Here is a 16,923-nt window from a genome sequence, read left to right as displayed (position 1 = left end):
TGAATAAATACTTTGCTCGTATATTTCATTTTCGTCTTGATACATATTTCAGCAATTTTTTCAGCCATTAGAGAAATATATGTGAAAAGTGTAGCCCTTTTTTTAAAAATTAAATGAAACTTCTTTAAAGCATGTTGCTTGCAAGCATTTGCAATGTTTTAGCATATAACATTGCAATGAGTGTTCAGCAAACCTAACGCATTGTAAATAGTACTGAAGTGGTAAGCGTTTTTTCTTTTACAAAAGTATGTTGTAATTCTGCCTAGTTATCACCAGGTGGCAACCTCCTGATCTTTAAATTGTGTTTTTCTGAAGCTGAGAGCATTTAGATTTAAGGAAGTGATGTATCCTTGTGCTGCAATCCAGGAAACAGATTACATTCCCCAGCAAAGTTTACATTTCTGTGTAACTTTGTCATTTTTGTACAGAGCTGCTACCTGTATGAAAATATTACATGTTAAACCTTCTGTTTTCCATTTAAATTTTATCATTTAACTCTCCTTTTTATTCTTTTTTTTTTAGAATTTGGGTTGTCAAGAATTCATAATGAACAGCCTTTTTTTGTCTCTCTTACTTGTCTCTCTTCTGTTTATGAAAAGCTTTTCTGAAGGGCAAGGAAAGAAATGGAAAGGTGAAGGTACAACACAAAACCTGGAAAGCATTGTCATTGGAAGGTGTTATGAGTACACTATAATTGTGAATCCTTCTGTTGGGTAAGTTCTTGCTTGTATCTGAATTAGTTTTTATGTTATGTAAAAGCCTGATATTTCACTCCTGGCCATGAGAATTGTCCTACTGAAACCAACGTGCTTGTCTGGGAACAATAAATCTAAATTATGATAACAGTAGCATAAATAAGGCAAGACTTTTAATGCTTCAACTTTTTTATTTCACATTTTTCCCCTAGTATTACAGGGTTCTACATGGAAAAGAGTGCGCAAAAATTGTGGGAATGGTATTTCTAATGTACCAAATCTACTACACAATTACAGTAAGTTCAGCGCTCCTGGGAAGACCAATTTGACTTCGTCAGGTCACTTAAGAGGGCCACACTTTTTAGCTATTCTGTGCTCCTGAAAGAGTCTGTTTAGCTCATCTCCCTGAGAAAGCAGGCGCTGCTGAAGTAGTAGCTGTAAGCTTTCATTGTCTACATTAATTAGACAATACTGGGCGGCAAGTCACGCACTTTGGTAAGATGACCAGGTTTTCCATTTTTCTTGCATTGTTTGGGCTTTGGTAAAAAGGGGAATACTGAGAAGACATTCTTGAATTCAGCCCTTTATCCTGACACCAGAATTTTTCCTGAGAGCTTGAAGCAGTATTTGCAGAGGGGGCCTAGCTTGGTTCCTGCAGCACAGGACTGCAGCCTTAAACAAAGTCAGATTCTTTTGCATTATAACAGCAAGTGTCGCCACCTTGCCTCAACCTCCCATTTTCAGTTCCTGCTGCAGAACAGGAAGATACAAGGACTTCTCATGAAAGCAGGTTTATGACTTTTTACAGAGAGAAAAAAAGAAACGTGTTTCTTCCTAGTAACTTTCTTAACATAGCTGAACCATTTTGCTTGAAGTTGGCCCATGAAAAATCATCCTCAGTCAAATACACGGTACTGAAATTTTACCTAAACAGTTCGCACTTGGCAAATTTAAACACTTCATAGTGGAAGGCATCAGAAAACTTTAGCTATAGACCTATGTAAGACCTACATATAAACCATAGGAAAACTAACCACAGACCTACAATATCAACTATGAAAACTTAAATCATTTGGGTTTATGAAGTCTGATCTTGCAGTGTGCTTCAGATAGGTAGAGTTACCATTACAGTTAATGGATGTAATTTTATTTATATTTGAAGCAGAACATAACTAATAATCCAAAAATAATCTAAAATGTGCAACATAAAGGATGGCTATTGTGGAAATGTCAACTTTATCATTTACTGATTTGGACTTCTTAAAATGTAAACACAATATTATTGAAAGTGTTTTTATATGGCATGTTTACAAAAGCCTTGTGGTCTAATTTCTGTGACTTCACAGCATAATTTTAAAATCGAAAAGTCTGAAGACATTCATCAGAATCTCGGAATAGCATGAAGCAAAGCTGGACATTAGCACTGCTTTCCTGAATTAGGGGCCAAAACAGCATTATAAAAAGAACAGATGCACAACTCATTTCATTTTATGTGTTTTTCTCTTATGTCTATCAGCAAATACTGTAACCTAAACAAAATGGAAACTTCATATTGCACAGGTGCAAAACATACTCTAATTTCATGTAAACCTTTCTGTTCATTGTCTATTTCTTAATTGCCCCCCAAGCTAAATATTACAGAGACATAGCAACCTGGATAGGTTTTGCTTGTGAATTTATTTGCAAATAGAATAATTAAAAATATATTTTGTTAATAGAAAAGAAGCTAGAATAGCACATCTTTACCTTTTGGCATAGCTACAAATATTTATTAAAAAAGTATATAATATAAAAATAGTTATAGAAACATTAGAACATCTAGAACATTAGAAACGATCTGATAGAAACGAGGAAAGAAATCCTTCACATTAAGACAAAACATCAAAAATTGCGGTCAAAAATATTTTATAAAATATTATAGTCATGTAGAAGTGAGAGATTTAAATGAAAACCATATCTGAAATTTTATAATACAAGTATGCTATATTACACAAACATAAACATTGCTATAGTGCTTTTCCCCCATATTTTTTTGTTGGTAGGATATAATGTAAGTTTTCAAAATGTAATTTCTTTTAACTGAGTACTGTGAAATAAACCTGATGTGACTTACTGATATCTGTTAAGACTAGAAGGAATTGTCCTGAACTACAGTCCTTCCCCACCCTGTAGTTTCGAAAGTATTTTTGCCAGCTAAGATATTTAGAGTTACAGAGCAGAATAATCCTTTTGATTTGCAGGCTGTTCAAGCATGAGATGAAAAGACATGAATGAAAAAACACAGTAAGTGAATTAACCAGACAATTACTGCTGGATTCAACTGTCAAGAAAGATGTTGAGAGTTCACTTGATCATAACTTACAAGTACTAACATGAAAGAGTGCTTACAGTAGACATTTCATTAGCAGAAAGAGACATAAATATATCCAGTGATCAGAAGCTAAAGTTTTACAACTCGAAATTAGAAATCAGGTGCCAATCCTCTTACCAAGTGAGGATATTTGAACATTGGAACCATTGATCAAGGGTCATATTGCCTCACTGAGGATTTTGAAATCAAGATGCTTTTTGTTTTTTGAGCTACGTTGTTGTTGAAGTACATACTGGAAGCCTGATCAGAGATTACTGTGAGAAATTCTGTGGTCTGTTTCATGCATGAGTGTTGTTTAACTCATGGTAAGGGGTCCTTTAAAGAATCTGGGTCATTCAGCACCTCAAAGGAGCTCTTTAAAGAGTCTCATGAGAAGCACCTGCAGAAAGCCTGCTGTATATGAATGACATTATATGAGCAAAACATGCAAATGGCAAAGTTTGGTTTACTTACAGGAACTTACTGCTCAAGGTGCAGCTTTGCAATTACAGCTGTTCACATTAGGAATGCTTTATACACATAAAATACATTATTCTATTCTGCAGAGTCCCAGCATAGACATTGTCACAGCGTATGCGGGGAAGGTACTGTGGGAAAGCGGCAAAAGTAGCAATTCGCTTTTTAATTACTCCAGGCAGACTCAGAGCTTTGACAGATGAGCTCCTGCAAATCCAGAGATTTAAGACACTTCTGTCCCTAAATGGCCTGTCCTGGCTTTCTGCAGGAGGTTATTGTCCCCAAGGCAGAGCCAGCAGAAGGGAACTATTTAATCCCCCCTAGTGCACAACCTTGCATCTTTTTTCAAGCCCCCCTTCATGAGCAGTTTAAGTTTAAATGTTGAGTCCTAACAGCTACTGCACAGTAACAGTACACATCCCACACAGCCACTGTACTTGTTCTAGGGCCATTCTAGGGCTAGGGCCTGTTTATGCTGGAGACATTTCTTCGTCAGTACCATTATTCTACCATAAAAAAATTTAATAACTCCTCCTGCTCTTGAATCTGATGTTTTAATAGTAATTTTGCATTCCAATAGCTTTGACCGTTTAGCCACACTTTAATTGGAATGACTTTTTAGATCTCACAAATTTTTAGGAAAGCTATTTTTTTTAGTGTTTCTAGAATGCTGGATAGCATATCTTGCTACAAATACTGTACCTTCTAAGATTTTTGCTGGATTACTATATATTTCTAATTCCACAGTGTAAATCCTAATATTTTCATTTCTAGTTCTTCTTACTCTCTTTGGATAGGCACTGCTGTAAGGAGTAAGGAAAAGTAAAGTCCTATATGCTCTTCATGGGTTGTGAAGTTTCTACCAGCCTGGCTTCAATTTTCTGCCTTAACCTTGTGGGGCTTTTAATTTTGGGATTGGAGGACGTTGGGAACAAATCACTTTCTTGCTCTGCTTTGAGAAAACATTCTGTCTTTTTGTTTCTTTCAATGATTACAGTGAGAAGAATTGTTCAGCGTTATGGGAAGCTTTTAAAAATGCTTTTATTAAGAAGGATCCTTGCAACATTCTACCTACAGACTATGAATTATTTATTAACCTGTCACTGCACACAATTCCACCTAATAAGGTACTGATTATTCATGTTACATTAACGGTCCTGTGACATTCCCTAGCTTTTCCAAGATACAGTAGTTCAAAATTGACAAAATGTCATTCTGTGGCTCACTGATGATTCATTATTTTTAGCCCGTCTGTAGTTTACAAACTAAGCTCAAGCTTGAGGGCATTTTTCAGTTTGTTTGTCTGCATTTATTTGATGCAGTAACTTCTCAGCAGTCCATCCCACCAATTCTGCAACTGTAAGAGAAATTTCTAGACATCAGAAGGCTTGAGTCCTCCAGATTTGAAGAAAAATAAGTAAACTGAGAGGGAAAGCAGTGAGTGATTCACAGTGTTCCTGGCACCGGCTTTGCAGACCTTGCCTTCCAGAAGCCCACCAGCTGGCCAAGCTTACTGCTTACTCCAGGGCTCGTGTGTCCCTCTGCACTCCCTTTGGACTCCCTTCCTCCACGCAGGAGTCCCTGTTCCCCATAGCTGTTCTTTCCCCAGAGGCTCTGCGTGTCCTTTCTTTCTTCTTTCTTCTGTCCTAGCAGCCCCACCTTGGTAGTGGTTCTGTGTGCATTGCCACTTCCTCTCTCCCTTTGTAGTAAAAACCCTGCAGATACACACTTCCTCTGTGCTGGGAATTTCTGTGCCTTCCTTATCTCTCTGACTCCCTTTCCACATTACAAAGGCCCCATTTTTTCCTAAACGTCCATTGTTGCTTTTCCTGAAGCGCTCTGCCTGCAAAGATTGTGTCTGCTTCCCTCTTTTCCTTCCACTCCTCACATGCCAAGTCTCAGGGCATCGTCTTATACTCTGTTACAAGCATACGCAGAAATGAGATAGGGTGTTGTTCTATGCTAGAAAACAGTCAGTGTTTGATGCCAGTCTCTGGCAGTTGAAGAGCTGTGAAACTGCAAAAAATACTTTCTGCCGTAGTATCCGGTATACATCAGAGTGTATTCTTCAGCCTTGTCGGATAGTTTGTACTTCAAAGGTGTTTTTCTGCTAGTGCAGTTATTCCTTATGTCTAAATGATACAAGCTAAACCAACAAATACTCCTGTCAACATTGCTTCATTCATGAAAGGGTTTTGTAAACATAGGAATAACAGCTAGATAACATGATTCTTTTTTCACACAATGAGCTAACATAGCAGTGTGATAGAATTTCGTTAGATATATCTGGCTTATAAATACGTCTTCCTTTTTATTTCTCCTTTTTTCTAAATCTGTCTGCTGAGCAAGGCAAAGCTCGGCCTAATTATATTTCACACAGGTCTGTGTCCATGCCCAGCATGGTGTAAATGCCCCTCAAACCTCTACTGGTCAGAATTTACCCCTCTGTAAGAACTAACTTTGTTCCTATAAAGCGATACATAACATCTCTGATTATTTATATGGTTTGATTTTTAAGGAAATAAAAAAACGTATTTTAAAATGTTTTCAGCATCCCATAATCTCATTGTTCACACCCAAATGATGGTTCATTTCTTCACTATTTTGTTTTCCTTTATTTATTTAGTCTCTCTTCTGGGAAAATAATCAGCTGCTAGTCAGTAGATTTGCTGATAAAACTCGTCGCTACATGTCCTTGGCTGATACTCTGTTTGGCTTCTTTGGAGATTTGCTGAACTGGTGTGGTCAGGCAAACAGCACTGGTAAGACAATGACTGATATATTAAACATCTGTCTGTGAAACCGTTAACAGATGCTGACTGCTGTGTTCCAGAGGAGCTAATTCTGCTCTTACCCCATGAAAAATCAGAGGTAGCTTCACTGTCTCATTTGCTGCTTTTCTGTGTGAATATTTAACATTGCAGTCAGGAGGCATGTGGCAAAACCTAAATAACACTACACAGAAGATAAGCCTCCTTCTCAGTCCTCTGAACCTGGAGCTCTCTTTGTCCCAGATGTAGTTAGAGCCATTTCAGCCAAATTATTCAGTCCACAGAATGTCACTGTCTATGTAAACTGCAACGGTTGGTAAATGATAGAAAAGATACAACTGTGACATTTCTATATTATGTCAGACCATTAGGTATGTTCAGTGAGTAATGCAGGAATATAAATAATTGCTTTCTAAGGTCACTTTTTACTACTCTTACCATATCTTTAATAGTACATATCACATGTCTTCCTTCAGGACTGGACTATGATTCCTGCCCTACCACGGAAGAATGTGAAAACAATGCAGTGGAGTCTTTCTGGCGGATGGCCTCAATGACTGTAAATAGTGCATTAATGCACATTTTGTGCCTTAATGAGTATGTCCTTGGTGGTTCAAAAGAGCATTGCTGGATCAAAAGAAATTTAAGGCTATAACTACACTAGATTATTTCCTCTGGTACAGACATGCTTTCGTAGACAAGATTCCGCTTTCGCAAGGGGAACCTAACTTTCATCTTATCTAGCTAATGTGTTAGAAATCTATGTTTGATGACATGTATTATGCTTATATTAAGCACACTAAGCACTATAATTTTCTAAGGAAGACAGGTTCTAAGTGGTCTGAGTACTTAAAACATTTGACAGCCATGGTAGAAACCCTCTATTCACAGAGCAAGCCCAACACAAAGTGCTAAATTGCTTTATTTCTGTCCTGAAGAGGCTATTTATAGGTCTAAGATGATACACTGAATTAAAAAACTGGCCATTTAGTTCTTGTCCTCTCTATTGCAATGACCAGCTAGGGTGTGAGTTTGATATTATTTTCCTGATTCTGACATCCTCCTTGGTAGAATTCTCTCCTTGGCCATCATTGCATGCAGTATGATACCAAATCATGTGTACAATCTGTAAGATGAGTTCTGAAAAAAAATTTGTTATGTATTGCAGTATGCACAGCACAGTTCTGGGGTGATACATGTCCTATTGAATGGTTCTGCAGAAGGAGGAGCTTATCCAGTCAAAGGGTAAGAAAACTAAATTAATAATGTGTTCAAAGTCTGATGCCTGAGAAAAAGGTGAACTGGTTGTTTGGGTCTTTTGCAGAACAAAGCAGTGGAAGTCTGTAACTGAAAGTGCCTGTTGCATCAAGGTCTATCAAGAGCTGTGGGGAGTATCTTCATCTGTAGGAATTAACATGAAATGGATGAAAACAGTGCTCTGACTCCTGTAGGCATTTTACAAACTGCTGTGCAAAGTAAAATAAATGGTCTTTGAAAGCCTTCTTCAAGTCAGCTCTCATACTATGGCAAAATACTTTTTTCTGTCCTCAAGAAGATGACCGTTACCAAATTTCTATTCAGGGATCTCCCCTAGGAGAGGACATTATTACAGGAGTTATAGCCTCTGTTAGGTCTAGGAGCAACGTATGTTCCATTGGCAAAGCTTTTAGTCCTGTTATTTCTCCATGTCCAAGAGGTATCTTGAAATTTGTTCTGGTCTGAGAGAGCAAAAAAGCTCAATAAGAAAGATAAGAGCAAGGATTAGCTCCTTTTTCTCCTTATTCTCTCCTTAATTTAAGGACTAATGTATTTTCCCTGATTTACAAGTGTATTGCTATGCAGCAGTTCATCTAAATTTATGTTTAAGATTTATTTAAAAGTGACTCCCTACCCTTAAGAATTATTATGGAATATGTGGCTGTAGTGACTACCTACCTTTGATGAGAGTATTCACATCTTTCCTTACCTCAGCAACTCTTATCCAAGCAGATCAAAAAAATACTTAAAAAAAAAAATCAAACAGATCCTGCTCCTGTTTGCTTGCTGATGACTGAAAATAATCACTGAAAAGGTCATTTTATCACCAGATGGGAGGGAAGAGAAAAGTTCATCAGAGCTACCTCTGTTCCAAAATACCTACTGCCTACTTACCTCCTTCCCCCGAAGGGCCCGTCTCTGTACACGGATACAGGTTACATCTGTGAATCAGATTTTTTTCCTACTCTGTGTTAAATCTGGTGATCAGAAGATACATAGTGAAATTAAACAAGCCCTTGTCCTACTGCAGTATCGGAGTCCTCATTACTGAAAATATTTTTTTCACGTTCTTTATAGTTGTAACTATTTGTTTCTTGAATCAGTTTTTTTGCAGACTTTGAAATACCTAATCTCCAGAAAGACAAAATCTCAGAAGTTGTCATCTGGGTTGTAGATGATCTTGAAGGACCTGATAGGTAAGTTTTATCTTCCAAAAAAATCATTTGTCCTTTTTGAACTTGTCTTTAAAATTTCACCTTAGTTTTCTCTTTGATTATTTTTACATAGTAGTAAAACTGAAAATATTTTAGATGCTTTCATAACGCAGAAGGCACAATTCTGCCATTCCCAAAGAATATATAAATACCAGAATTAGACAAAATAAAAATACATTACATATTAGGTCTGGAATCCACTTAGCTGGAGATATATGTGTGTGGAATTCAGACCTTAAGTGAGGATAAAGCATGTACAGTTTCACTAAGAAAAGGACCAATGTGAATTTCAGAATAAATCCTGACATAAGAAATATTTCTTTTGCCTTGTCTAATGCATTCTTTTCAATGTTACCTGTCTTGACAATTCTGGAAATTAGCAGAATCAGTGAAATGCCACAAGAGGGCTCCTCTTCTCTCAGTACTTAAAATCAACCCAACAGCAAAGAGTAGGCTTTAACATGTCTAATCCTGCCGTTAATTTAATTGTTGAAAATTACTTGAAAAGCCATAACATGCAATATTCACATACAGCAAAGAAAAAAAACAAACAGATTAGTCCAAACAGAATAGGTCACTGATAAATAACCAAAGACCAAGTTTTAGCCAGAAACATAGTGGAAAATGGACTCTGAAGTTACCCCAACATTGTTAGGCCAGACATTAGGCATGATTTAGACTGAATAAATGAAGAATTAAATAGTCTATTTATTATAACTTTTGTGGCAATCTGTACAAATATATGGTAGATGAATCAGGAGGTAGAGGAGTAGAGGAAGTAAGTTTTACCCCAATCATCTGCGGAGTCTCTGCATTTGAATGTAGCAAACTGTGGCTCTTCATTGGTCTTAAAACTTCCGTGACAGAAAGGGACCAGAGAAAGAGACCCAGATGTCACCATATCCACCATTGGTGGCTAAATCCTTGGTGCCATCTGGATTCTTAGGAGCATAAGGCTTCTGTTCTTGCTACTCACATTTTCTAGTCGCATCAATTCATTTTGTGCCATTTCTCTTTCATACCTCATCTCTTCTCTTTCCTATCTCCTTTTTACCCTCTGCTGCTCCTCTTTGACTGATGTTTGGCATGGCCAACCCAGACCTTTTTTACCTTAGCACTATGGAGTCCATGAGAAGAAAAGCAAGTACGAGCATGTTTCAGATTACTGTTTCTCAGCCTTTCTTTTTAAGTCAAAGAATCGTACTCTTTTGAGAAAAAAAATATATGTATAGCTCACCTTTGCAAAGGTTACTGTTATTACAAAGAAAAATTAAGACAAGCTTTGAATGTTAATTTATCTTTCAGTTTGTGCTTGTCTGGAGGCATGGGAAAATCTGTATTTTTTTTTATTGCTTTATACAATGGTTTTGTTGACATCCATGTTATTTCTTTAGAGCCATTAGTACTTACTGACCAATAGGTGAGTAACACTGGCTTTAAAACTTGGTATTGGTGCAAGTCTTAGAGGTCTGAATAGGGTCCGTACTATGGCAAGCTTTCTTTGCTAATTAGGCTACAAATAAAAAAAAAATAGTGCTAGACACAAAAGCTGCATTTAGCATTGTTTCTGTTCTTTTCTGTCTCCATGTGTATTTGCATTGTTCTGTATTCAAGAAAGTAGGACAAGCGCCCATCAAGAAAAATAATTTCAATTCATTATAATCAGCTTATTCCATAAAGACAGTTAGCATCAACTTTAGCACTGTCTAAATAACTGCCCAAGAATGTTACAAATGGAAGTTTTATTTATTATTTCACAGAATTATTTAGTTCTTTTCCTGTTTCTGTAATGAAATCTTAAAAATGGTAATCTTGGTTAGTAGAATCTGCAAATGCTATATAGGCTGGAGCCAATATTCCAATCTCTGCAAACTGAATATAAAATTTAACACAACTGTAAGCAAATGAAGTATTATAAAAAGCAACATACAGTTTTCTATAGGTGTTAATGAATATAGAAGGGGCAAAGTAATGGCAATTTACTAATTCCTTCAAGTTCAGTGAAAGGAAACAATGAGATAATAAAAGGCTTGCAATAACATTAAAATCCTTTTTTGTAGAGATTCCTGTGGAATTCATACTGTAGAGATTTTAGAAAACAGATTGAAAAACCTTGGTCACAATGTCACGTGCACTGACAATTATAAGTAAGTGAAAACCCTTCATAAATACGGTGTATTTGCAGGAGTACCTCATCTATTTTAAATGATTTCTTACTTTCCAGTATTTGAGTGCTATTAATGCTGTGTCTTCACTAAGAAACTGCTATCTTGGAGGGGTGGTCTCCCATTTTTCAGGCTTACATTTTAGCCATGAGTTGAGCAAAACACTACATCTAATTGTATAATTAAGTGCCACATTGTACTTACCTAGTGTCAGACACAGGAGATGGCATCATTCATTCCACTTCACTGTAAATCTTTATTTGGATCAAAAATCTAAACAACAGTTAAAAATGCTGTTGAATGTCTGCAGAATTACTTACAATTGCTCTAATTATTCACAGTAGATTCTAAGATAAATATCATTAAATGGAGGCTTTAGACGTGATAATACTGTTGAGTCTGTTTCATTTCTTCTTTTGTTTTCCTCAGTTTTCTAACTGAAAGATGCTAAATAAAATAATCTCTTCACAGGTCTGTAATATTCTTACTCTGTGTGGATCATCCCGATCATTCTAAGTGTGCTTTTTCATCGTAAGTAAAAAAAAGTTCGATCCATCCTCAGTGTCACTAGAACCATGTGAATAATGCACAAGTCAACAATTCAACAGATTCCACTTGTATCATCTATCGTGTGTCATCAACAAGCAATACACAGTATTTTTGAATCTATTATTTACTGTGTGTTGAGTAAACAATTTCTATTTACAAACTGGGCATAGTTATCTATGAGTACCTGCTGTTCAAAATTAGGTGTTAATCAGTTCTCACTGATCACACAATCACACAGTATATTACTGCTGGTATGAATGAAGCTTGTAACTATCACTGTTCTGATGCAAAATCTATTACAAACTCAAAAATGATTTCATTCATATTCTTCCATGAATAATGAAATGGTAGGTCAAATGACAACAGATCTATAATGACATGTCTCCAGCTACTGGAACTTTCTGTTCTAAATCTTGAGGAAGTTTTTTCTTGTTCTCCATTTTGTTTGAAAATGCAATTTCTGTATTTTAATGTATTTATTAATATATATTTAATTAATATATATTTAAGATACTTGCCAGTAGGCCATCTACAAAGAATGTAGATTGTATCCAAGATACACCTTTCTTAATTAGTGGGCATCACTCCAGGACTAGGATTTAATAGTGTCCCTTCCTATGAATATTTTTCTTTATTACATAAAAAAGGTTAAACTCCTTTGTGATGTATTTCAGTGAACATAGAGAAAAGATGACTGTGTTCACTTGTGCTTAAGTTTCCTAATCTACATGTTATATAGATACACATAAGATCTTTCAATATCTGAATATGAAAACTTCCTCACAGTTTGAAAAGTTGCAGGATACATGAATGTATAGAAGTTGTTCTCTAGATTTGCTTTTATTTATAATCCATACCTTTGACCACATCCTATCTCTGAATGTCCCTTCTGCCCTAATTCAAGTGCCTAAAAACCCATGTATTACTGCCTAGGCAGCTCTGCTATCAAAAGCCTGATTTGCTGTCCCTGCTTATGGCAGCAGAGCAATGCTACTGCTGCATGCAGGTCTGGATGCATTCTACCTGCCTCCGAGCCGAGATTTTCTAGCAGTAGTGCTTCTCTCAGTACAGAAAAGGAGGTGTATGTCTCTCTGTAGCCTAGCTGTAGTTTTTAAGACACCGTGACAGCGAAAGTGAATACACCCTGTTCCCTCTGGTCACTGATAACTTTTTCTCATCTTGGCATGTGACAACACTTACTCTTTCATCCCAGCACCAATCTATAGTCATGTGATGAAACCAGTTGCATTTTAGAGATCACTGATAGGAAATCTGGATGAGAAGCCTTTTGGAAATCATTAATATCTTGTTCCTTTCACCTAAGGGATGAGCGTACCAGTTCTCCAGTACTACCACACAGTGCTTGCAGTATATAAGTAGGGGAGCAGCCACTTTGTCCCTTCCGACCATGTCAGTACTTACATGATCATAATCACTAGAGTATTCCAAGCACCAGTCTCTTACTGGGTAATTACTGGGTAATTACTAAGTGACTTAGCTATTATCATCCTCCTCAGGAAAATTTTCCTTGCTTCTTCCCTTCCAGAGAATTCTGTTCCCTCTTGTATGCATGGCAGTGTAACTGGCTTAATACTCTTCGTATCTCTGCTATCCCTAATCAAGACAGAGAGCTTCTCAATCTGCATGCTAAACATCATTGCTTTTCCCTGAAATTTAAGTCACTAAAATACTTAATGCAAATGAATACTTACACCCTTCCTCGAATCACACCTCTGCCACAAATAACTTCTCCATTGAATTTAGCCTACCTTGAAAAAAGAGCCTTAAGCAGATGTATATAAATTATTTGATGATTATTTTCTAGATCTATTTTCTCTGTGGATGGATCCCAGCTCTCTGATGGTCCACTAACTGACACTGGCACAATTTGGTCAGTCGTGGTATCACTATTAAGAACATTTATCTGTTCAGAAAAGACACCTTATGCATTATGTGATGTTCATTAGTGTTCATATGCTACATTTTGCATACTTCCGTAGTGAATATTGAGACTTGGTATCCAGGCTTCACTGCATCCCCTCTCACAGTGGCCGTTGCTGTTGTGAGACTGATGGCTGGCTTCTCAGCCTTTGGAGAGCAATGTCCTCAGCCCACAGGGCTGTGCAGGTGACACTTCTGTCATCACAACTCCTGTTACATAGGCATACCAGAGGAAAGGGCTGCAGAGGGATGGCTTTGCGGCTGCTATAATATTCTTGGGGATTTGGGGGTACATATAGTGCCCCTTTACTCTTCTCCAGACTTGAGCTATGTTCCTTCTGAGTCAAAATTTAGACTTTAGCGTATAAACTTTGGCACCCTGACATTTAAAGAAAGCATGTAAGTTAAAAAAATACCCACTAGATGGCATACAAACATAAGCAGAAAGGAACTCAAATGCAACCTGTTAGTGGTGGTATTTATTGCATGAATTACTGCAATGCCAGGGAGACCTTCGCAATGCATCTGGATCCTATTGTATCAAGCACTGTAAAAATACAGTCTCTAGTATAAGGCAAGAGATGCTACATGGATATGGAGAGACAAGGAGGCATGGGTAGTATGGACAAACAAGGGAACAGCCTTGTTCAGTGGGATAGGAAGGGGTGTAGCCGCAGCTCTGCACACAGCTATCCTGTTTATAAAATCATGACAGCTGAGCACAATTGGGAATCCACTGAAGAGCTCTTGTAAAGAAACTTCTAGCTTAGCGCTTAGACTGCAAAGTTCATCCTTGGCTACAAACCTCTGATATTTAAAAGAATCTCAACTTAGCTCTGTGCTGTGAACATCCTGTTTGTTTCCTTTTCTTTAGATCTGCACCAGCTGCACAAAGAGGACCTATATCTTCAGACAGAAGAGGCAGCTGGAGCAAGCTCATGTTTGTTACTTTTGTAGGCTTTTTGTTCAGATCTGCTTTAGTGTACTAAGTTAATCAACTGAATCCAAATCTTCTATTTGCTTCAGTTGACTGTAAATTAGACTTTAATTAATTTATAACTGCAGTTTCCCCCTAGCTCTGGACTGGCAAACCTGCATATTTCTATCTATATATCAACTACTAATAGTTTAAAGAAATATTCTATTGCTGCTAGCAAGCCTCACTCTTTATTTTCCTGAGTAGGAGGAATACATTGTAATTTCCTCCTGTTGAATTCTCTAGAAGTCCACTGAGAATAATACATTCTCCCTGTTCATATATTGCAGCAAGAAAAGCTGTATTATGCCCATCATACATCTCCCAAACACATTTCTTGTTCTTAACAATCCTAGCATTTTGGCCTGGAAAACTAAGTGTCTGATTATCCTGTTTTGGGAAAAAGGGAGGAATATGAATTCAGATGAGCGAGAACTTAGATGCTCAGTACAAAAAGCAATACAATAGGTGAAACAGTGGAAAAATAAACTCATTTTCAATAGTAGTATAGTATTTTAGCCAAACTTACCTGAAACTATTGTACAGTGAGATTCTGGCTTGCATACAATATTCTGCTGCATACAGTCAATGATTGCTCTGCCATCCACACAGCTATTCCTCAACTGGCTCTTTCCTGGCCACTAGATAATCAATAGTCAGTAGTACCAGGCTTGGAAGTTCCACAGATTTTCTGCCATGATGTGATGAGTAGCTTTGTATCATATCAAATTTAGACAAGAACCTGCCAAGTCAGACCGCTGTCTGCATTCAGAAAACTCATATGACATGTTTCAGAACGTGTTCAGAATAGAGTAACTACCATCTTAAAGGTCTCTTGAGTTGATTCTGTCAGGTATCTAAGTGTTCCAGATACCTCTTCATCTAAGTGACAAAGACACTCAGCTATCAAGATGGCACATAAATCTTTGGAAAAAATATTTGCTCTTCTAGAAAATAACTTTAAATTACAGTTTGGTTTTACATTCAAGTTAGCTTCTTATTTTTTTTTGTGTATTAGCTGATTGTCAGGAAACTGGTGTAGGATGTTCCTGTTCATCTCAATGCTTCTGAATTAGGACTTCATAGTAGATTCACATTCTTTCAGTCTCTGGTAAAACTATATCGTGTTGCATGTTTGAAAGAAAGAATATCAGATAACTGTTGTGTTGCTTATTTGTGGCATCCATTCCTGTAATAATCTTTAAATCGGTTCCACTGCAAATCCCTTTAAATATGTACCTACTTGCATTTGCCTGTGTCACAGTTGGATTTGGATTTTTGTGTCCATCTCAGGAAGCTGCAAAAATACTGATATCAGAAGTTACACACCTTTGAAAATCTGGGCTGTAGTATGTGTCAGAGTTGTTCCTTAGCCATTCTGAGATGTTAGTCCTTTGATTAGTTCCTTCAGCATCTTCCTCCTTTTCATTGTTTGACTTTGTCCCTAGCAGCAACTGCCAGAATAAGAGGAGAGGTAACTATTTGTAACACAGAAACATCTCAGGTCATTCGAACCAAGCAATTTTGATCCATCTTCTGTTTGTGCACTGCAGATCACATCATGATACATTTGGCGCTACAGGCTGTGGAGACAGGGCATATGAGACTCACAGATACGTATCCAGGCCTTCTTTCAGTCTAGTGTTGTTCTACCCACTGATCTGTGTATTATGGTGTGGGGGTGATTCTAAGAATAGCTAAATACCATTAAGAAGGCATATGCCTCTTAGGCAACTTCCATCCACGAGCCAAGCATCCCGGATGGCCGACTTACGCTTTCCAGCATGTGAGAGCTTTTCAGCGTCTGAATACAATCTACTTCAGCAGTGCAGTCAGTACTGGCAATTACATATGATACCAAACATATTGTAGGAAGTGATAAATAATTCTGTTTTGAAAAACCTATAAAATACATGTAAAAGTAGGACAGATACAGTTCAAATAATTTGAGGATATTTACTGCATAAACTCATATTCAGCCCAACATACCTCTTGCAGTATTTACTTTCTAATATTCTTGCCTCCCTTCCCATTACTTCGACCAAGTAGCAAGGACAGTAGGGTTTTTTTTTCCAATATCCTTTGAGTAAAGTGTCTCAAACTTTTTAGAAAAGCTTGGGAAGACCTGTAGAGGAAGGGTTATTGTTTTTAGCTGCCCAACTAGTATAGCTGGGAAAAAAGCAGGCAAAGTTTTAGATGCATAGTCTCCTCCTCAGATCCTAAAGGGAGCACATTTCAAGCTAAGTATGGACCAGTTGCTCTGAGTTTAATATAATTGTTTTAATCAGTGAGAAAGGATAGTGTGACTGGCATCTATGAAGCAGAGAGGCAAAAGAAGTGTTAGCAAAGGTAGGCAGACGCAATAAAGTCATTTGTTATTCCCTGAGGGGGGGAGAGACATGTAAACAAATAGTTAGGAACAAGGGAATCCCTCCTCTCTCTCTCTCTCTCTCTCTTTCTCCTTCTCCACCTAAAAAGTGTATGAATAGTAGTACTTACACATATATTTTACAGGTATGCAGTGAGAA

At 37.2% G+C, this 16,923-nt stretch overlaps 1 protein-coding gene and 1 long non-coding RNA gene across 4 annotated transcripts in view; one reads left to right on the top strand and one right to left on the bottom strand.

The window, feature by feature from the left end:
- Positions 1 to 303: 303 nt before the first annotated feature.
- The window catches only part of LOC112996530 (ADP-ribosyl cyclase/cyclic ADP-ribose hydrolase 2-like), a 28,815-nt gene continuing 12,195 nt past the window's right edge, over positions 304 to 16,923 (top strand). The window contains exons 1-9 of one of the 3 annotated variants that reach the window (XM_026122059.2): positions 304 to 713; positions 4,520 to 4,649; positions 6,149 to 6,284; positions 6,770 to 6,852; positions 7,462 to 7,538; positions 8,654 to 8,746; positions 10,825 to 10,911; positions 11,401 to 11,460; positions 14,294 to 15,383. In XM_026122059.2, the coding sequence (XP_025977844.1) occupies positions 547 to 713; positions 4,520 to 4,649; positions 6,149 to 6,284; positions 6,770 to 6,852; positions 7,462 to 7,538; positions 8,654 to 8,746; positions 10,825 to 10,911; positions 11,401 to 11,460; positions 14,294 to 14,408 (948 nt within the window). In that variant the 5' untranslated portion in view covers positions 304 to 546 and the 3' untranslated portion in view covers positions 14,409 to 15,383. The other 2 variants (XM_026122058.2, XM_064511412.1) reach the window with 2 other exon arrangements.
- Positions 15,500 to 16,923, bottom strand: part of LOC135328305 (uncharacterized) — a 40,145-nt gene continuing 38,721 nt past the window's right edge. Inside the window, exon 3 of the long non-coding RNA XR_010389122.1 lies at positions 15,500 to 15,849. This is a non-coding gene — a long non-coding RNA (uncharacterized LOC135328305). The remainder of the gene's footprint in view (positions 15,850 to 16,923) is intronic.

This window comes from Dromaius novaehollandiae, chromosome 4 (genome assembly GCF_036370855.1).
Source record: "Dromaius novaehollandiae isolate bDroNov1 chromosome 4, bDroNov1.hap1, whole genome shotgun sequence".
In the NCBI taxonomy this organism is placed as follows: domain Eukaryota; kingdom Metazoa; phylum Chordata; class Aves; order Casuariiformes; family Dromaiidae; genus Dromaius; species Dromaius novaehollandiae.
The sequence above is the reverse complement of the archived record's forward strand: the minus strand, read 5'-3'. Positions and strand labels throughout refer to the sequence as shown.